General features: G+C 42.5%; 1 protein-coding gene across 2 annotated transcripts in view; it reads right to left on the bottom strand.

Moving 5' to 3' along the window:
- KCNN2 (potassium calcium-activated channel subfamily N member 2) overlaps window positions 1–23,265 on the bottom strand; it is a 215,058-nt gene that overhangs the window by 25,120 nt on the left and 166,673 nt on the right. For both annotated transcript variants that reach the window (XM_063964144.1, XM_063964143.1), the window contains exon 5: window positions 7,606–7,716. In XM_063964144.1, the coding sequence (XP_063820214.1) occupies window positions 7,606–7,716 (111 nt within the window). The remainder of the gene's footprint in view (window positions 1–7,605; window positions 7,717–23,265) is intronic.

The following is a 23,265-nucleotide window of genomic DNA, read 5'->3' as shown; positions in this document are numbered from 1 at the left end:
ACGCTAAGAGCCCCTTTGCAGGATCGCTGTGCTCGCCACGCTGCCGGCACGGTGGCTCGCTGCAGATTCTATTCTCAGTCTATGGATATTGTGGACACCCACGAGTGGGAATAGCCCCTGTGTACCAGGTTTCTGGCTGTCGGGATTCTGGCGTGTCCTGACGGCCGGGAACCCGATCACCGGCACATTGATTGCATCCCATCTGTGCTACTACCAACATGCCTATACATGTGATACTGTAATCGTTGATATTTATATATTATACATTTTTATTTTGAAGTCGGAGTTGATACATTTCCATATTTTGGATAAATATATTGGAGTCGGAGTTGATACATTTCCACAGCCCTACAGATGTGTCCTCAGTATGCCATGTAGCGTGAGATGCCTGGCATGAGTGAGCCCCCGGATCCAGTGCAGCACTGCTAATGCCAGGTGCTTCTATATTGTGTGTGACTGAGTCTATATGGAGCAGAACAGAACTTGTATTGGAAAAAAGCTGCAGCCGCTACTTTGTAGCACTTCCTGTACAGATTCAGAGACTCAGTAACACACAATTGCAAAAAAAGATGCCCAATGCTATAAGATTCTCATGTGACCTGGCATGCCATGAGGGGCTGTTTGGCATGACTGGAACAAAGATGTATGAGGACACAACTGTCATTGCCACCTAAATTTTCCATAGAGTCAGAGGTCATGTCGCGCAGCCTGACGCCAGCCGCCTGGGCATCACCTCTTTGCCCACAGCAAGTGGACACTCCCTCTCTACCTCCCGCCCATCCGTCCAGAGGATGGTGAGGATGTGTGGGCTGGGCGGGGAGGAAGGGGGCGGGGGTGATGGACATTGAACATTTTTAATTTAAACCCAACAAGTGAAACTCGGGTATTGAAAAAATTACCTGGGATTGGCCACCCTAATATTAAACAAATGCAGAGAATGCAACACAAAATAAAAAAATAAAGAGCCTATGAAGTACTGTTCTAGGTATTCTTTAAAAGTATACACATGTTAGTTGTGGAGCTTTCATCTATTCATCCATGGGAGAATTGTATGATGCAGGTATATATGTCATTTGTGAACTTGTCTTTGACTCTTTAACAGGTCTAGGTGGTTACTATTCTACTTTTGTAAAGTTGCTGTACCTTCATCCATCTTTGGGCCTTCAGAGCTGGACAGAAGTTCAATGTCACATGCAAGCAGCACTGAACTTCTGTCCGATTTCTACAGTAGGAGGGACATGCAGGAGACGTCTCAGTAGAAAAGACGCATGTAACTGCGATCACACCATTGTGACCGACGTTGCAAGCTGGGATCCAACATCGTGGATATCGGTCACAATGTTACCCGCAGACAGCCAGCTAAGTAAGTCTCAGCCTAGCGCAACTGGCCAACAGAAGCGGGGGCTGCGAGACCAGGAATTCTGCTTGGTGACATGCCGACTCTTGGCACTCCTTTCCTAGAAAATGCGGGCAACACCCCACCACACTTTCAGGAACACAGCCCTTCCTCAGCCCCCTCTCCGCCCACTCAACGCTGCTGCCTTTTAATCAAGGGAACTATGGGCGTCATCACAATAATAATAATAATAATTGCGGAATCTGCATGCAGCCCCTCTCCTGTGCAATCCTTGTAATGCCATATTATTCTTGGCTACAATGAATCAGCGCAGACATGCCTAATAATAGTTGAGCCTTGTTACCGGGCAATTTTGCCATGGACCCCTGGCAGTGAAAAGAGCTGTCATGCATTTCACCATTTACATATATTTCTGAATGTTACAATACACCACAAATTAAACAGTAGCTTCTATATGGTGGGAACTTTGTGGTCAGCGGGTGACCGAAAGTAACCTCACCGCTGACCACAAAGTTCCCACCATTGGTTACAATGGAGCGCATAGGCGCTACATTGTAACACTGCCGTGTGCCGCCTGTCAGACAGTACAGGAGCACACAGCCGATCAGGAGGGTGCCACAACGTGGCGCTCCCTGATTGGCTGAAGAAACCCACTTAGACATAAGTCAGGGGGGTTTCTGGCATTCGGGGAAAGGGGTCCCATGTGAAAACATGGGGCCCCTTTCAGTTCGTGGTCGGGTGTCCGTTTTTTTATTTTTACAAGTACGTGGATTACAAATGGATTACCCGAGGAGCCCTCTACACTGGATTTGGTGAGTAGAATTTTTTTCAACAGGTACACCATGGATTCTACATGGAGAAGAGGACCGACCCTCGTGTGAACATAAGGTAAGTATGTGTATATGGTGGTGTGTATGTATGCATTAAAGTTATACTTTCAAGGTGTGTGTGTTATGTCTTTATTGGGGTATTTTTTTAGTAGTAGTACTACAGGTACCAGCGGGCCCGGTTTTCCGCCGCATGCTGGTACTTGTGGTTCTCCAAGTACCAGCTTGCGGGGGAGGCTTGCTGGGACTTGTAGTACTGCTACTAAAAAACAATATTCATAACTTACAACAAAGGCTGTCAGCCTCCCATCCGCAGCCAAATGGATGGGGGGGACAGCCTCGGGCTTCACCCCTGGCCCTTGGGTGGCTGGAGGGGGGGGACCCCTTGATTGAAGGGGTTCCCACTCCTCCAGGGTACCCCGGCCAGGGGTGACTAGTTGGGTATTTAATGCCACGGCCGCAGGGCGCTGTATAAAAGTGACCCCCGGCTGTGGCATTATCTGTCCAGCTAGTGGAGCCCGGTGCTGGTTTCAAAAATACGGGGGACCCCTACGCTTTTTGTCCCCCGTATTTTTGGAACCAGGACCAGGCGCAGAGCCCGGTGCTGGTTGTTTAAATATGGGGGAACCCCTGTCAATTTTTTCCCCATATTTTTGCAACCAGGACCGGCTCAAAGAGCCCGAGGCTGGTTTGGCTTAGGAGGGGGGACCCAACGCAATTTTTTTTAAAAAAATTAACACTTTCCCATCCCCTTCCCACTGATAAACATGCACGGATCTCATGGATCCCTGCATGCCTATCCAAACACGGGATAAAAAAGCAGGTCTGTTTTTTTTAGCACTTTTTTACGATTTGTATTTCTGCACGGCAGTGTTTGGCTATTGTCGGCAGTGTTTGTGATTTGCACTTTTTAGTAAATTCCCGATTTCTACCAAATTGCAGGCGTATTTGACCGATGGTGTATTGATTCGTGATTTTTTCCTAGGACTTCCAAAATATTACGAATGCCCTCATCACTGCCGTGATTTTTGCTTAGTAAATTACCGAGATGACACTTTGAAGAAAAAACGGCATCTCGGTCAAAATCGGGACCTTAGTAAATATACCCCATGGAGTACAATACACTTAACTTTAACGGGGAATCTGTAAAATGCATTTCAAACTACAGTATTGTAGCTTACATAATAAATCCTACTTTTCAGCAGAGACGCAGAGAAGACAGACTTCCGGGCAGACTAAACCCACACTGAAAAGCTTTAGTTGAATTTAAATATTCAGTTACACTTACAACAAACAGCATAGGGAAAGATGTAGAAAAGGTACAGTAAATGTTGTTTTGTGTTAACAATGCAAGTATTAACAGGATATCTTGAAAAGAGTTTACTAAGAGGGCAGTTGGTTTACATTATGATATACTGTAAAACACAAGGATTTGTTTTTCCACTCATACAAAGCAGTTTAAAACATAATCCCTGAAGCTACAGTAGCTAAAGATGTTGTACCTAATAACTATATTTTATATTACCAACAATGAGGGAGATTTAACAAAGCTTTGAGAGAGAAAGTGGAAAAATGTCAGTAGCTGATTGGTTGGTGCTTTATCTGTCTCCACTTTATCTCTCTCCAAGCTCTGATAAATCTCCCAGAACACATACACACATATATATTACACTTAAAGGGTAACACTTTTTTTTTACTGTGATATATTCCTGCTCGTAAATCATCTTTGATTACTGATTTAATTTTTAATTCAAAATGTGTTTTACTTATTTTTTATGATACTTTACATGTTCTAAAATGTAAACAGATTCATTTTTATAGGTTACAAAATAGTAATGATATTGTATGATCACTAATCTGTTTATTAGTTTGTTCAACAGCTCTTTTTACAGTCATAGGTACACAGGCAAAATGGGAGTTATTCATGTTTTGAGTCTACCTTTACATAAAGGATAGTTCCAACTATCATACATTATTAGCCCTTAACAACTAGAATGTGATGGCCTGAAGCTAATCATCCCTGTGACTTGGTAGGTTGCTTAGTGACTGTGCTACAATGGTCTTTCATGTTTAAAAAAATGGGAACAGTTGAAATCTATCCCTGTGCAGACTGGACCCCTCAATCTTCCGGCTGCCACTGGGGAAAAGTGTTGGTGTGTGGATGTGGTGAGTTAAGGGTCCCTGGAACTATCATACTGTAGTTCAGTTAGTTGAGGATAGGAGAGATGCTTGCTTATAACAGGCCAATCCAAAGGACAAGATGCTAATGGTGAAGGCCAGGTCTGTTAGGTTTCACACTTAGGGGGATATTCAATTAGTGCCGAATTTTCAGACAGTCGGAAAATCGGCACTAATTCGACCAATGTGTATTGAATAGCAGGCGTTTTTGATCGTTTTTGGATTCATTTTCGCCCATGTCTTTTTTTTTTTTTTTTTTTTGACGAATGGGCATGGCCCAATACGGACCTAAAACAGATGAAAATGCCTGCAAATTCGAAAAAACTTGTGTATCGGCGGAAAATTTGCTGATCCACGTTGTTTTTGCATGTGCCAAATTTTTCGACCAGTCGAAAAAACAGCACGGGCATTGAATAGGTCGAATGTAAATTCGACCTAAAAACAGGCGAAAAGTGCTGTTTTTTCGATTGGTCGAAAAAAACGGCACTAATTGAATACCCACCATGCTGGTATTTTTGCAAAACAAGCAAACAAAGAAAACCCCCAAGATGTCTGTTACTATCAAATTTACTAATATTTTAAGGTGATTATAGGTGACTGTAGGTTTAACATGTTCATCTTATTTGTGGTAAACATAATGAATGGAACGAGATGCCTTCTGAGAAACTGAACAAATGCTAGTGTGTATGGCCTCATTAGGAATAATGGGTACTAATTTCAAAAATCCTAGTAAGACACATGAAATTCCAGGTTCATTTTGAAAATAACATCCCTGGGGAATTGTCCTGGCAGACTTGAAAATAGGAGATAGGAGATGGGATAGGAGCTCTATACATGTCCTACAGCCTGCTAACTATGTCTTCAGACTCAGCACGCGTCTGAGTTGGGAGGGCCTCTTGCATTCACTGGAGCCTCTGTCGCTTACTTGGCTCTGCTGTTGGCCCAGTAACCTTTGTGTTGCAAGAACCAGCAACCATTTTCTCTGGTTAGGTGGACCTTCCCTGGGCCCTTTTGTTCTTCCCTGCGGTGCTTTTGGAGGAACCTCCTCTGTTCAAATCCATGGGATGACCATGACCGACTGAATCCGCATGCCTTCAGTAATCTCCTAGTTTTGTATCCCAGCCAGAGCTGGATCTCTTTGTAAGCGGACACCGCCCCCTTGATTGAAGCCAGACAACCCTCACTCCACCCAGGTCTCATGCTACCATAAACAGGTCTGCTGCGGGTTCCAGATGGTCAGGTGCACTTGACCATGTCTCACCAGCTAGGTGTCTGTATGCTCCAGTATAAGTCTAGCTTTGACAATATTTTAGCCCAACCATTGCCCCCCACTTAGCCACCCCAAGGACTTGCTCAAGAGTGAGACCCTAAAGCTCTTCTGCTGGACATAGGAACTTTATGAGCTTTACCATGACTGAGCCAGCATAATTAGCTGGCGGTTTTCTAGCTACATTTACCAAAAGGTGTGCTTCTGTTTGTGATCTCTCATTTATGGATACATATATATATATTGAGATATGCATCCCTACATGGCTATTTATATATTTTACTAGTTACCAGCTTGACAAAATTATGCAACAACACAACAGTAATGTCAGCGCCAGCGGCTGTTTGTGCCCGAATGGAGCAACACTAGAACTGCTCCATCGGGCATCATTTCGTTGCTGCCAGCGGGCAAAACACTTGAATTCCTACCATACAGGTGAGGAGCAGCATTTGCCTTTATTATATAGGATGGTGGACAGTTTTGTGTTATGAGTATGACCCAGCTCTCTTTCCAATTTACCTAAATTTCTGAAGACATCTGATAGACACTCCTATTTGTGTCTGTGTGGTTTTTTTTTGTGTGTTTTTTTTAATATCATCCTATTTAGTCATGGGAAAAGATAAGAAGTCTAAATCCTAGTCAATAATGGCAGGTAAGGTAGATTAGATTAAACTCAATGGACATTTTGTCTATTTTCAACTTCATCAACTATGTTACTATTTTGATATGCCTTAATTTCTAAAAAATATCCAGCAGTTGATATTCCTTCACCTCCCTCCCCTGTGCCACCTTTCTCTCTTGATATAATGTCTTCAGCAGAAGTCCCGATTCCTCAATCTACACTTAATTCTCACCAGGAACTCAGGGAAATTCTCTTTCATATTAGGTCATTGCCAACGAAGCACTATTTCCAGAAATTGTAATGTAAATTTCAAACTATTATGCGTCAGGAGGTGGCCACCATTCAGTCAGACTTGTCACAGCTCATGGGGGCATACTGCCAATATAAAGGATCACAAGGAGGCTTCTGATGATGTACAGTACTGTGAAAACTTTTAGGCAGGTACAAAATCTAAACAAACCAATATTTGGTGTGACTACCCATTGCCTTCAAAACGCCATAAATTTTTCAAGGTACACATGCACACGGTTTTTGAAGGAACTCGGCGGGGGGGTCCAAACTTCTTGGAGAACTAACCACAGATCTTCTGTGGGGGTAGGCTTGCTCAAATTCTTCTGTCTATTCATGTAATCCCAGACAGACTCGATGATGTTGACATCAGGTCTCTGTGGGGGCTGTATCATCACTTCCAGGACTCCTTGTTCTTCTTTTTGATAAGGATAGTTCCTAATGACATTGGCTGTATGTTTGGGGTCATTGTCCTGCTGCACAATAAATTTGGAGCCAATCAGACTCCTCTCTGATAGTACTGCATGTTTAAATGTTAAAGAGTTTACCTCCTAGAAGTCTCCCTTTTTAGATACCTCGAAAATGAGGCAAATGCTTTTATTCCAGCTCTCTGGAGGTTGTCTTCTCTCCCCTGTACCAGGAACTGGTTCCCAAGGACTGATAATCATATGGTCATACAGTAGATGACATAACTAATATTCCTTCTTGACATTCCAATTTGTGTTCTCTTCTGGCTACCCTGGGATACTTGTACTATTTTCACTATCTGCATGTTTCTCTATCATTCAGTATAATTTTTGAGATGTTAAATGTCATGAAATCCCTTCATATCTTTCTATATATGCGATTGTGTTTTGTATACATTATTCAATAAAAAGTTTGAAAAAAACAAAGAAAAAAACATTACTATTATACAAATAGTATCTACAGTACATGAAATAATTTTGATGTGATCATTTCTCAAGAAACAAATGTATTGTATATGTCATTTCAATTCATGGTGAAATAATTATCTGCAAGCTTAGACTGTGTAAAATATACCATATATTGCATATTGTTTACTTACTCTTTTAGTGAGCTGTGTATCCATCATGAAATTGTGAACATGTTTCTCTGCTTTGGTAAGTTCTAGCTTTCTTGCAACCACAGCTACAACAAGTGCAGTGCAGCCAGCACCCTGCAGTAAGGTACAAAATAATAGAGGACGTTCATTCACTGAATGTTTAACACATACTTTAAAATGCATCAATACCTATTTCATTGTTCAAAGCAGAGAAATACAAGATGAACATAAATTACAGTTGATCTGTCAAAATTTTATATTTCCTAAGGTAATAACACAAATGAAATGCCCTTTTGCCCCTCTTTCCCACATCTGTGTAAAATGGATACTAAGGGTGGTATCCTATTAGCTGCGGTGAGTTACCACAGCTAATGGATTCCCCTGGGACTATCCTATTAGCCCCGTAGCTCAGCTTTTATCGGGGATTTTGCTTTGCATGCCTCAGGAACTTGAAGCAGAATCACCGATAACCAGCCCAAGGAGACCCGTTATCAGACGGTAACACATTCGTCTGCGAAGTTATCACAGATTCCATGTGCTATTGCCCAATAACGAGTGATTTACCGCCCGGTAAAAACTGGCTGTAATTGGATAGCCCGATAGTATTATCAGGTTAAAAAAAACTGTTACTACCATGCAGTAAATCACGGCACCCAATATGATACCGCCGTAAACCTATAACATGTTGAAAGTGGAGTGGGCTTCTGCACAGACTCCATGTTGCTACTCCTCCAGCGAAACTTCATTCCCTGTAGCAAAATGGTCTTCAGAGGCTACTACTAAGCATGCAGAGAGCTATCCTGACACTGTATGCGTGCTACAGTGGTAGACAGTAGCCTTCTACTCAGTGAGACCTGCAATTAACTGCTGTTTTAGACACTGTTCCAGCAACCTGCACTGCTACCTGGTACCTACACAGGTCCACTGGCTAGCGAACTGTATGACACCCAGCTCCGCTCTATCTACCAGTGTGTATAACAGTGAGTACGGCTGTACCTGCTTTATCTTCAATAAAACCATTCCACTGGTCAAATAACTGGGCTGTTTATAGTTGTAAGGCATCCGCTGGTGTGTACAGAAACTCTGCTACATCCTCAAGCCTACAGATATGTCCACATATATCTAGCCTCAATATGCCACACAGCACAAGATGCCTGGGGGGATTGAGCCGCTGGGTCCTGTGCAACTCTGCTAGCGCCGGTAGTCTTTTTTGGCCGAAAATACATCTTAGATGCACTGGAAGACTGTGCTGATTTGTTTGATATGCGACACTTGTATACCTGTGTGCGACTGAGTCTGTACACAAAGCACAATTGAGCTTGTCATGAAGCCAATGCATCGTAGCACTTCATAAACAGATTCAGAGACACATTCACACAGATATACAAGTTCCGCATATCAAATTACACATCTGTATATACACATATTACGCACATAGCAAACAAATAATGTGCAGATTTATTTTTAAACTGAAATTTAGAATATCTCTGTACATTTCAAATCTGCTACATCTGCAGTGCAACATTGTTTAGCCAAGGTGCAAATTTCTCTTTTGTTGCTGATTCGCTCCCAACTCTGAATCAGATTCATAGTGGATACAAACATTACTTTCAGGATGAAAATAAAATCATCTAGTCATGAAAATAAAATCATCTAGTCAATAAAATCATCTAGCCTGTTATAGGTTATAAGATCTCAAACTCAGTCCAAAGTTCTCCTCACAGAATCACAAGTGAAATAAGCAGCTCCACCTGTGGACATTTTGAAATGTGTCAGTGAGTAATGACACCTGTGCACCTGCTTGGTGACCTGGAAAACGTGAACTGTTGGGGGCAGAGTTTGAGACCCAGTTTAGATTAAGTCATTTTGGGTGGGATGTACTGGCATCAGAGATCGTTGGAGGTGCAGGATGCCGGCCGATCTCGGATGTTATTTAAATTAAATGTTAGTGATCGGCCTGCATCCCACACCTCCGACGATCTCGGACGCCAGTACATGCCGCTGATGATGTCAAATAGAATGCCGACTGTCGGGATTTCACCCGTGCGGGATTCCGGCGTCGGTATTGTGACCGACAGTCTCCTGATCGCCGGTCACATAACCGCTTCCTCTACACAGACCTGTGTGGGCCTAAGTTAAATAAATACAAATTAAAATTATATACAGTAAGTTAAAATACAGGTCACATAAATGTTATAACATACTTTATAATAGTAAGCAGTTTCATGTTTCTATATAATAGCTAACATTTTTGTTGTACATAATAGAGCATTGTACAACATTAAGAAACTGATATTAACATTTTCTGTATTTGGCAAGAAAAACTATTTTTTCCCCCCACTTTGTTGAAACAATTTTGCTGCAGTCCGCAAACCGCTTAAATTTCATGGCTCATCCACATGAGTAAATTGAGGTTGACTAAAGGTTTACTTTGGCATCAATGACAGCAATATAATGTCCTACATCCAAATGCCTGGTTTCACCAGTGGGTGGCCTTCACTTTCACTCTCAGTATGATGATGGTACTATTTCTATCAATGGACAGTTTATCTTGCGTACGGTTTGTCTGCAACTCAGAATCCTAAAACCATCAAAGAAATACACATACTGTAGGCTAAATTAATGTAAAATTATACATTTTGGCTTCTGCCCATGTTTATAAATCATACTGTATATGGAACTACCTCTCCAGAATTATAAGTCTTCAAGCACTATAATTGTGTACATTTTTAGGAAATTTCTGAGCAAGTAAAAATATGTATCATGTAAAAGCCAGTTCAGGGCTGTCCAAAGGTTGATCCATGGCAAAGCAGGGACCTTTTGTGATCCTACCTTTAATATACTCAGTTATATTATAAGGATAATAAGTAAGTATGGGAATATGTTTGGAACCAACTAAGAATTGTGCTGTCTTGACAATAAAACAATCTATCTTCAAGGATGCCTGGCTTCTGACACAGTTATAGTTCCTAAAAGCTATTGTGACAAACAAAGTACAGTCATTAGATTGGTTATATTTTTCACCAGTGACTGACAGAAGCTTCAACAAGTAATTGACATTTTCGCTACAATTCTTGTGACATGGCACATCTATCACATCACAAGATAAACATGTCATTATAATATGTGAGTACATGAGGATGAATTATCAAGCAGAGATATGAAGCATTTTCCCTTTGTGAAATCCCCTCTTCCATGATAAGATCATAGTGATGTGTCTGCATAATATAAAGAATTCACCTGATTAGCTTCAATTACAGTTTTGCTAAATTAGCAAAACTGCTTGCAATATCATGCACAGGGCAAGGCCGCCCAGCATGCTAATGGCAGCCAGCGATGCGCTCACAATTCAATGGCGATTAAATCGCTAAATAAGGGAAGATCCCCTGCCAATGCAGCCTGGCTGCGATCGCATCTCCCTGCCTGCGCACTCGAAATGTGGGCCTTGCAAGTAGGCACTGACCAGAAAACCGGGGAATTGCAAACGCTTCTCAGCTGCGTCTGCAGCTGTATAAGGCCCACAGTAGAATTTCTGTTTTTCTATGCTAATCGTAGTTATCACCCTTGCATTCTACTGCAGAAGGTATCACAATTCTATTGGCCATATCAATGACCTATTTTGACAATGAGCTCTGTGATATCATTCGGTACTGATGTCTTACTATTTATGCTAAGAATTAATTTTGGAATTTGCATATATACTACATAGTTTATCAACTATATTAAACAAATATTTACTTGTTTGTTAGTGTTGATTGTAACTATGTGCAGCATGCGCGCAGAGCTGGACTGAGAATACAAGGTCTGGGGCACTTAAAACAGGGAACCGCCTTATGGCAGAGTTTCTCACACTCTGCCATTATGATATAGGTTTAAAAGATATCAATGCTTGAGTCCATAGGTAAATTGCATAGGAAGGCACTAACATTTCAGTAGTCCTCATCTTACCTGGGTACAGGACTGTCAATTTGTATGTGAAAACTAATACTTGTGACTGCCTCCTGCTTGTTTTAAAAGAAAATAAATATGTATATACACATATATATATATATATATATATATATATTGTAACAGGAGAGTTGCTAGAATGTGCTCTGCTACAAAAATCCACCAACGACCGACTCCAGGCTTGTGCAAAAGCAACAAATACCTTTTATTCAGGTAGCTCAAAAACAAAGATATGCATAAAAGAAAGATCACTGTCTTTAGTATAAACATCCAGGGAGGTTAGGCCCTGCCTCACTCCCTATTACTTAATAAGGAACCCTTCAGGTCCTGGCATCCTGACACTAGTGGCCCGGCCCTCCGGATCCCACTGTCCCTAGCAGGCCTATCACCTGGACACTAATTGCCTTCAGGAGCCCTGAATCATGGAAGAGACTCTGCTTTAAAGCCAGCAGCCAGGTGCTGGCTGATGAAGCAGCTTCGTGGGCTAAGAAGCCTATAAGACCTGGTCTGGGCCAAATGGATGGGAACCTGGGTCATCCACACTTCCCATTCACCCCCAGGGTCCTGTGTGTAGCTTACAGGTGGCAAAGTACCTCTCCTGCCACATACCCTTTCCCTCAGCTTTTCTTGGCTAAGAAAAGCGGCATGTGACATTGGCAAGGTTTCACCTTCGCCAATTATTTTGGGCTGACAAATCTTTGGGACATAACTTGGGCCCATACACCTGGGTCCCAAGTTCCTCTCCCAAGTACATGTTCGAGGCCCTTTTAACTGGCCTTGGAATCTATTTCCATTAAAGGTTGGTGGCACCGACTCCACTGTGCCACCTTCCCTTTCCCTCCACTTTGGCATAGTGGCCAAAGTGGTCGTGTTAATGGACAACTTCCTGTTGCCTACTAAACTTCCCCTTCTCTTCACCTTTCCACCTTTAGGGATGTTTCCCTTATCAGGCTCGGATTTACTGGCTACTGAGGAAGTCGCTTCATTCTTTTCTGGGTGTTTGTGAGACCTGACATTAACCAACTCTGGACTGGGGAAGGTTTTTAAGTTCACTCTGGGCCCAGTAGTCACCCCGGCCCTCACTGGTCTTAGCCTATATGGACAATTCCACCTTTTATGGCCAAGCTCTTGGCACCGGTAATACCTAGTCTCTGCCCTGACTTTAATTGTTCTGAGCTCATTGTCCAACTTTGCCCCCAACCTTTCCTTCAGAGTAAGGCACTGGTCCCGAGTCTCAGAAAGTCCTTTCATTTGTTGAACTTTTAGTGCTTCCTTCAGTCTTTCCAGCTTTGGTAACATTTCTTTCATAAACGTGACTGCTTCGTCCTCCGATCTCCCATCTTTGACCCTAGTCACTGACTCCTGCCGTTTTATGACCGGCACATAACCTATTTAGATTCTCTTGTCCAGGTCTCTTATTCGACTCCGTAGTTCAGGAATCTCCTTCACAACTTCTTTTAGTTGGTTATTACTTAGGGCCAGCTTTTGGTACTCTCCCCTCAAATTTTCCAGCTCTCGTGTCTCATATAGGGAACTCTCCCTGGGTAGAGCAATCTCAGAAATGGGACTCTGCACCGATTCCTCTGAGACAGGCTCTTGTTCCTTACTTAGTGTGTCCTTTATGAACTGTCACAGTTCAGCAATTGGATCTTGAGCTTCTCGTGGTGGATCATGCCGGGGTGCAACAACCCCAAGATCGAAATCTTGCACCTTATTGTCCACATACACGAGTGGAACTCCTTCAGAAGCAGGTACCCGGATGACTTCGGAAGTGGACTCCTGTATTAGACATGACTAGCTCACGTGGGTGAGACACCGCCAAAAGGTATGGTCTTTGTCTGTGATTCGTCAGAGAAAGTCTCATATGTGCACTGGATGTCCAGATCCTGGGTTTCCAAAACCCCAACAGAAGCAATCTCCAGCTCAGATAAGACTTCCTGCTCTAGGATGGGCTCTTGAGAAGTCATCAAATTGCCATCTGTCCAGGTAGATTCCTGGGGTTCATCATTCTGCCACAGATCCAGCAGATTAGAGGATTCTTGTTTTGGAGGTGGATGATCACTTGACATCAAGTAAACCTCTCCCAGCTCCATTACCGCTTCCTCCTCACTCCCTGTCAACTGAGGAGCAGCCGGGCATCCCACATCCTCATCTCGTGTCTCCATAAACACATCTTCTGTGAGCCCCTGTGGCTGCCATGCTCCATCTTGAACAGGTTCTACTGAACTCAGGGCTTTGTTCGACTATTCACCCAAGCTACTACGACATTCTTTTTCCGGAGAATGAGGTGGTGCTGCTTCGGAGGAACTTCTTACTGCCGTCCTAGGGGTTAACAACAAAACACTGCCATCTGATGTGGCTCTCTCTTGCTGCTTGAAAAATTTCCGTGGATTTTCTGTGCGCTGCGCAATAATGGCTGCAGCTTCCTCCATGCTCTGGAATGGCAATACCAACTGAATGGACATTAGTGCCTGTAAATTCTTTACCTCTGAGGAAGGGTCATTTCCACTTTTCAGGCAGATGGCCTTAGTAGTGGCATAGCAGGGAGCCTTCCGGGCCTTAGGCACTGGCATCTCTGGCTCAACTTTCCTGTTCCCTCTGGCTGGAACAGGGAATCCAGTATAGCCGGGTTCCAATACAGTATGGTACCATTCTTCCGCAGCCTGCACCACCGTTGGCATCATTTCCCCCGAAGATGGCATCTCCACTTTGGCTGATAATGTCTCTGACCCAACCTTCGGCATAACGTCTTCAGCAACTAGTGTAGCTATGCCTGTGTCTGAACTGAAACTAGGCATAGCCAATGGTTTTAGCTGAGAAACCTCCTCCTGAAGCACCGCCCAGTTTTGCGACAGAGCCTTATTGGCCAGCACCAGACTTCCATCTCGTGTCTGGTCACAGGAGATTTTCTCTAATAGTCCATGGCTATGTACTACTAAATTTTCAGATCTGGGTTTAGCCTTTGCCAAGGTTTTCTGCAACTCTGGGACACCTGGCCTGAGAGCTTGGCAATCTCTTCTCTACTCCTTCCCAATTTGGTCAGAGAGTCAGACAAAAGAGCTTCCCTCTCGTCCAGCTTTTGTGTTAAGGTATTCACCTGCTCTTGAAGTAAATCACATTTTTCCTTAAGCTCTTCTAGCGCCTGGTCCTTTAATTGGACATTATTTTCAAGGTCACTTATCATGTGACACCAAAAAAAAGGTTCCATGCTAAAATCTTCCCCAAGATCTGGATTACTCCCCAATAAGCTCTCCACTTCACTCTCCAACTGTGGGGCTTTAATAGGGTCACATAAGTTCCTGACCTGAGGTGTTAGAGCTGTCACCCCTTTTGTTTTTTTAGCATGAATTCTCTTTTTGTTACCCATTTGGAGAGACACTTCAGAATATGCTGTATATCTGAAAATCTTTATTCACCCTGTTACCTTTGAAAACTGTAAGTGAAAGGGAAAATAAAAATTCCTTTTTTCTCTTTTTAGCACAGATTAAGTGGTCCCAAATACCTTACACTGGTATTGCAAATAAACAACTTCTCCCTTCAGGCTCTTGAAACTAGAACTCAGGGATTGCTGGGACACATAGTGCCACAAAATTTCTCTATTTAAATAGAACCACATTTATAAAAGGTTTCAACTTTGCTTGATTGGTCTTAATGAGCTAATTAACAAGGACACCAGACTTGGAATAGAAATTCAGTCATAAATGATCAGCTGCTTGCAACACCTTAGAGCAAATCAGCACAGCTACTTTCAAATGAATGGTGCAAAGCATATAGGGGGTCATTCCGAGTTGTTCGCTCGTTGCCGATTTTCGCAACGGAGCGATTAAGGCAAAAATGCGCATGCGCATGGTGCGCAGGGAGCATGCGGTTAGTATTTTAGCACAAAACTTAGTAGATTTACTCACGTCCGAACGAAGAATTTTCATCGTTGAAGTGATCGGAGTGTGATTGACAGGAAGTGGGTGTTTCTGGGCGAAAACTGTCCGTTTTCTGGGAGTGTGCAGAAAAACGCAGGCGTTTCAGGGAAAAACGCGAGAGTGTCTGGAGAAACGGGGGAGTGGCTGGGCGTGTGTGTGACGTCAAACCAGGAACGAAACTGACTGAACTGATCGCTATTTGTGAGTAAGTCTCGAGCTACTCAGAAACTGCTAAGAAATTTCTATTCGCAATTCTGCTAATCTTTCGTTCGCAATTCTGCTAAGCTAAGATACACTCCCAGAGGGCGGTGGCTTAGCGTGTGCAATGCTGCTAAAAGCAGCTAGCGAGCGAACAACTCGGAATCACCCCCATAAGACAGAACAGGCCAATGCAAACCTTTGCACCAAAATCAAACACATTCAGTTTAAACAAAACATATCATTATTTTTACCCCGTGGGGTTGGTCTTAACCACTACTCCTGACAGTATCCGTTCACATGGTCGACCATGTTATGGTCGACAGTCATTAGGTCGACCACTATTGGTCGACATTGACATGGTCGACATGGACACATGGTCGACACATGAAAATGGTCGACACATGAAAGGTCAACACATGAAAAGGTCGACATGAGTTTTTAACTTTTTTTTTTTCTTTTGGGGAACTTTTCCATACTTTACGATCCACATGGACTACGATTGGAACGGTAAAGTGTGCCGAGCAAAGCGGTAGCGGAGCGAAGGCACCATGCCCGAAGCATGGCGAGCGAAGCGAGCCATGCGAGGGGACGCGGTGCACTAATTGGGGTTCCCAGTCACTTTACGCAAAAAACGACACAAAAAAGGTTAAAAACTCATGTCGACCTTTTCATATGTCGACCTTTCATGCGTCGACCATTTTCATGCGTCGACCATGTGTCCATGTCGACCATGTCAATGTCGACCAATAGTGGTCGACCTAATGACTGTTGACCATAACATGGTCGACCATTCATACCGGAACCACTCCTGACACCCTTGGTCTGGTACTGATGCCCACGAGTTCAGCTTGGTCTGGAGTTCGCTGGTATGTGTGCCGCTACCTTGCGGCTGTTGGGTCCTCTGCCACGTGTGACACGACTAGCAGAAGGGCCCCATGTTCAGGCACCATTTGTGCTAAAATCCACCAACGACCGACTCCAGGCTTGTGCAAAAACAACAACATGTTGAAATGTCCCTGTGGCCTTGCCTACATAGGCAAGACCCAGAGACAATTACGGGAAAGCATGGCTCTACATCGCAGTGCCATCAAGTTAGCTTTGGAAAAAGGTAACAGTGATCAATCTGAAGCCCGACACTGTGTACAAGCAAGACACAGTATAGCAAGTATGAGAGCCATGATTATTGATCACGTTCCATTGTCACCCAGGGGCGTCAATAGAAACAAGATTCTCTTACAACGGGAAAGTAGATGGATCTTTATTTTAAATACATTTTCACCAGCAGGACTAAATGAGAATTTGGGCCTGCAATGCTATCTCTAATTCTATGGTAATTAAGTTGCTTGTGTATAGTACTTTGGGACTTTGTAGTATAAAACAAATACATAGTGAGAACGTTAGGGTATTTAGTACCTAGATTCTCTTTTTTCTACCCGTTTTTACGTCAGTGTTATAACAATCCTCAGCAAGATAATGTTTTTCACTTAGTTTAGTGGGTGGAAGCTATTGATGTATTATATGTCATATTGCACTTTAAAACGTGTTTTGTTATTGTTTTCCTGTTGTTGTATAGCGTCTCCTAGCAACATGGTTGTGGCTTCCTGTGCACGGCCCGGTCGGCGCAGCCCTCTGGCATCGGTTCCTGTGGCGTCCGGTCATTCAGGGTCCGGTCCTGGCGGGCGAGGCAGCGCTGATCAGGTGAGTGCTATTATCAATGTAATGACTTGTTCAGAGGCCTATATATGTGTGTTTGTTTTTTCACATGGTGTGAACGCTTGTCCCTGACGACGGGGCAAGTCCCAGAAACGCCGTTGGACGAATAAAGTACCACTTTCATACGATTTACAAAGTCTGTCTGAGTGCCGCTGATTCAGTGTACTTCTACTATATATATATATATATATATATATATATATATACACATACACATACAGTACTGTGCAAAAGTTTTAGGCAGTTTTTGAAGGGACAGGGGGTTGTTCCAAACATCTTGGAGAACTAACCATAGATCTTCTGTGGATGCAGGCTAGCTCAATTCCTTCTGTCTCTTCATGTAATCCCAAAACAGAGTCGATGATGTTGAGATCGGGGCTCTCTGGTGGCCATATCACCACATCCAAGACTTCTTGTTCTTTTTTACGCTGAAGACAGTGCTTAATTACATTTGCTGTATGTTTGGGGTTGTTGTCCTGTTGCAGAATACATTTGGAGCCAATCAGACGCCTCCCTGATGGTACTGCATGATGGATATGAACCTGCCTGTATTTCTCAGCATTGAAGCACAAAGAAACGAGCAACGCTGAGGACAGTAGATGCATTGGTCAGCCAAGGAAACTTAGTGCATCAAATGAAAGACACAACATGCTTACTACCCTTCAAAATCGGAAGAAGTCCAGCAATGCCATCAGCTCTGAACTGGCAGAAATGTACAACCATGTACTGTTTGGAGACGTCTGACCAGAAATGGTTTTCATGGAAGAATTGCAGCCAAAAAGCCATACCTTCGACCTGGAAACAAAGCTAAGCGACTCAACTATGCAAGCAGCATGTGTTCTGGACTGATGAGTCAAAATTTGAAATATTTGTCTGTAACAGAAGAAAGCTTGATCGCTAAAGGTCTGGAGGGTGGGTCAATAATGAGTGTCTGTAGGAAACAGTGAAGCATGGTGAAGGTTCCTTGCAAGTTTGGTGCTGCATTTCAGAAAATGGAGTTGGGGATTTGGTCAGGATTAATGGTGTCCTCAATGCTGAGAAATACAGGCAGGTACTTAGCCATAATGCAATACCATCAGGGAGGCGTCTGATTGGCTCCAGATTTATTCTGCAGCGGGACAATGACCCCAAACATACTGTACAGCCAAGGTCATTAAGAGCAGCGATGGCTCCTACCTATATGGAGAAAGGGGGCTGTTGGAAGAGAGTCCCTGCTGCAGCCCCTGTCCCGGCACCTGCATAATGAAGCTGACAGGATCGAGGACTAGCGCATGTGCACAACCAGTGGCTTGACTGCGCTTCTGCAAAACCATGGCTTCTATGGACTGCATCGGCTGCAGCCCATAGAAGCTGGCTAGGGCTGACGAGGCAGGGAGCTGGCTTGCCTATCACCGTCCGGTCTGGCAGTACCAAAGGGAGGAAACACCTCCCAATGGGACTGCCTGTAGTGTCTGTGACTGGAAGAAAGTCACATTCCAATAGTCACTTTCCAATAGAAAGTCACTTTCCAATAGAAAGTCCCTGCCAGTCACAGTAAAGCCAGTGTAGTCTCACAAACTGCATCTGGATTCACTGACAATGAGCAGGGTGACAGATTTTGCTTGGGGGGGCGGCAGTCCTGCAGCGCATAGGTAAAAACTGCCACTGATTAAGAGCTATCTTCAGTGTAAAGAAGAAAAAGGAGTCCTGTAAGTGATGATATGGCCCTCACAGAGCCCTGATCTCAAAATCATTGAGTCTGTCTGGGATTACATGAAGAAAGAGAAGGATTTGAGCAAGTTTACATCCACAGAAGATCTGTGGTTAGTTCTCCAAGATGTTTGGAAAAACATCCCTGGCGAGTTCCTTCAAAAACTGGGTCACACCAAATATTGATTAGATTTAGACTTCTCTAATGTACATTCACTTTGCATTTTGTTAATTGATAAAAATAAGTATTAACACTTCTTTTTTTGAAAGCATTCCTACTTTGCAGCATTTTTTCCACACCTGCCTAAAACTTTTGCACAGTACTGTATATACAGTGTGTATACACACACACACACACACACACACACACACACACACACACACACACACTTATATGCTACCAAATGTTAAGCTTCCAATTGGAGTCACTGCTCCACCAATGCTGCAACTTCAAACATGATTCTTTACCATTATGTTTGGATCTATAACCCCAACACTGTTACAATGTTTTCAAGCACTATATTTACATTACAGCATACTGAGTTAGTTCTAACAGTGTACCCTTTCTCATTGTTGACATTTTGAATGTCAAAATCAATACAACATTCCATCTGGGTGAACATGCACTCTTCAAGATTTTGACACTGATCATTTACTAATCAATCTGTTTTGGAGATGTCTTCTTGCAGTGTACTGAGGCCATCTGCTTCTCATTCTGGTCTGAAAACACCGTTATTTTCTCAACAAGAACTAGCTGCAGCAGATGCAGGGAATCTGTCATTTGGAGGAGACACCAGACAAGTGTGGGAAGCATCCACCCAAGCACATTTTTCTATAACATTTACATCTGTAGTAGTTTTCAATAGAATTTGAAAGGGACCTTCCTAATGGGTCTGGAGATGTGATATCCAGAAGCACTTTTGGACAAGGATCCAGTCACCAGGTTGTATGTTATGAGCCTGATTAGATAACTCAATTCTATAAACAATTCAGGGGTAAATTTACTACATGGTGCTTTTTAAAATTTAAATGGACAATAATATTTAATACCATACATGTTGGTTTTAAGTAAGTTGTGTATTAGGCTACTTAATACATGTTGCATAGTTGCCCCACCTAGATCCAAAAATGGGAAACCCCAGATTTAACATTGTTGGACCCATTATGACCTCACATGGACCAGTTTAGATGAGGATCTTAAGTTTATCAAAGCCAACAGAACTTGCTACAGTATTTAGTCTATTATTTAGTTTTACCTGTTCAACAAGTCCTGAGGACTGGGGATGTATGGGCAGTTTCTCCAAAAGTTCAACACCTTAATGCTCCTTCTTAATTTTTACCACAAACTCAGATGGTTTGTTACTACACAGGTATTCTGGACTTCCCCAGTGAGGTATAAAGTCCCTGAGAAATCATTTGGCAAAAATGTCTGAATTATTTTTCCATGTCAGGTGTGCATCAACCCTCCTGCTTAATAATCTACAATAACCAAACAATATTTATACTCACTGGCAGGCCAAATGTTCTCACTGCAAGTATTATTCAGCATAGCTCAGTGTTTAATGATATCAGTGGATCCCATAAAATATGAGTGCACAAAAATGTCTAGATTACAAGGACTCCATCCTTTCCTTCCCTAGAAGATTTTGGATTTATTATACCCAGAACACAGGTATGAATAGATCAATCACAGAGCTCTATGACACTATGAACAAACAGCTACGGTAGTAATCGACTACAAAAAAGTCATCTCAGTGTAACAAAAACATCAAACAGAAAATATCTAACCAGTTTTTTTTTCTCAACCACAACAAACAAGATCAATACTAAAGATCTATACTAAAACCTCAGTAATATAGGAAGGGAAGAAAACTGATATCCTCAGATCTGGACTAGATCCAGATTGTGCTCAATTTTAGCTTCTTGCCACTTGTAAATTATGGGCTTCATCCATAAAGGAGCTTTCACAATGTATTGCTCGCATCAAGGAGCAATGTAAATAATGCACTCTTGATTTATATTGCATCTGATGCGGTTAGCAAAACCAGATGACCACTACTGAACTTCTGAAGGTATAACCCAAATATAACATTTGTTACATTCTATTTATTCTTTTAAAATAAGAAAAATAACTTCTGAGATATGACAAGGAAACAGAAAGTGGAATTAGACATTTATTTACCAGGGCTGGCAAAGAATAAAGAAATAGATGCATACAGAATAGAATCTGGTGTCTATTCTAAACAAAAACTCATGAGACACTGTTTTTATAACACGCCTCATCTCAAAGTGATACAGTGCAGAATTAATATAAAAGTAAATAATAATTAGATGGCAGTAAAAGTGATTTATGATAATATGTATGGTTTAAATAAAAGGTCAATACAATTCTGAAAAGAGAATCTGGGTAACTATCTTTAACAGGGTCATGGGATAAACAGTAGGAGGTTGACTAGGAACGAGACAAACTGGGTAGGAGGAGGGATAGTGGGAGGAGCTAAGAGAAGGGCTGGTAGGCTTTAGTGGAAAGGTGTGCCTAAAAGGAGCATTTAAAGCTGTGGAGAGTTGACAAAAGTCAGACAAAGAAGAACGTGCGGTGATGTAAACGGCTGAGGAGGCACTGGCTAGAACCAGAGCCAGATATAAGGGTTCACGTGGGCATTATACATAGGTGCAGCAGCATATATTGCTGGAAATTTGGTGAGTTTTGATCAGAGATGTGCGGAAGAGGTAGGGAGATGAGGCACTGCCTCACCTATCATAGACCCGTATACTCCAGAGTTTTGACTATGGCAACATAATCTTAATATTACTCATTGGATTGAGGAATCACCGACACAGCAAACAACACTGCTGTAATTAAGCACACCCTTCTCCACTGGCTGGGGTACTGCATGTTTGTTGCGCTTTACAGTACAGAGTGAAGCATTCTGACAGCTATTGTTTTTTTTATTTTACACTATTTTACACATTTGGCCTGATTCAGGTATGGTTAGATTTAGTGTCGCTGCTGCTTATTTGGGTGCAGCACTGATGACAGCATATGTTAATGCATCAGGAGGCATCTGATACAAGTAGATGCCTTCTGCATGCATGTGTGATCCGGATGCAGCATCAGATAACTTGCGACACCATCAGGCAGCTGAGTGACCTGTGATGCTGCAGCTCCTTCTAAGGGGCCAGGAAATTTCCATCGGAAGACGGAGGTGTTTTGTGAAACCAGCCCTTCCCCGCCCCCAAATGGATGCAGACTGTCAATCACTTGATGTCTGCAGCTGTTCTGTGTCTGACGATACAGGACTCGTCTTGCACATGTGCTGCACGGGTCCAGCACATGTGCAAAGTACTGCCCAGCTATGCTTTTCGTCTGCTGCCACAGTTGCTTCTAGACCTGAATCAGGCCCATTGTCTCGTGATCACAAACATAGCAAACATACCACAATCACGTTCTCATTTCATTTTCCTTTACTCGTTGAGTTTAATATTAGGAACATTTGTTGTTCCTAATATTTTGAGAAGTTTTTATTTTTCTTTAAAACCTATACTGCAAACAAATACACTAATAATTACCCACAGATTACAAAAATGTACTGTGTCCTATCTAGAGTAGAATTTGCTATACAGAAGAATTCAGCCATTACTATGTATGATGCGCTATGTGAGGTCATCTTCCACACTTCTGTGGTATGGAAAAGTACATAGAAAAACCCCCCACTGTTTCTTTCACCTGACACTTTGCTCAGCTGGCAGTGATTGTGATAAACAAAACAATCAATCATTAAAAAGAATGAAATATTAGGTCATGAACAAGGTTATTAGCCTACTCTTGTGGTACAGATAAACAATACTAGCACATGCAGCAAATACACAATTGTACAATGACTAGAATAAAGCACATTAACATGTATATTTGCTTCATTGTCTTCTGAGTTTATAGTTACTTCGGATGCCAGAAATCAAGAACTGTAATCAGCAAGTTTTTCTGATATACCACACTGGTTAATATACAGTACCTGATGCTTATTATACCTTCTGGACTAGGACACTTAAAATAGCAGATAGTGTAATAACCTTTCTTTTAATCCATGTCCCCTGCTGTATCCACCTGGTTCCACATTGGGGAGAGCGGGATATCAACAGAACAAGTCATTAGAAAAGTTGCAATTTACATCTTTCACGGTTAGAAGCAAATCCA

Source organism: Pseudophryne corroboree, chromosome 1, assembly GCF_028390025.1.
Source record: "Pseudophryne corroboree isolate aPseCor3 chromosome 1, aPseCor3.hap2, whole genome shotgun sequence".
Lineage (NCBI taxonomy): Eukaryota > Metazoa > Chordata > Amphibia > Anura > Myobatrachidae > Pseudophryne > Pseudophryne corroboree.
The sequence above is the reverse complement of the archived record's forward strand: the minus strand, read 5'-3'. Positions and strand labels throughout refer to the sequence as shown.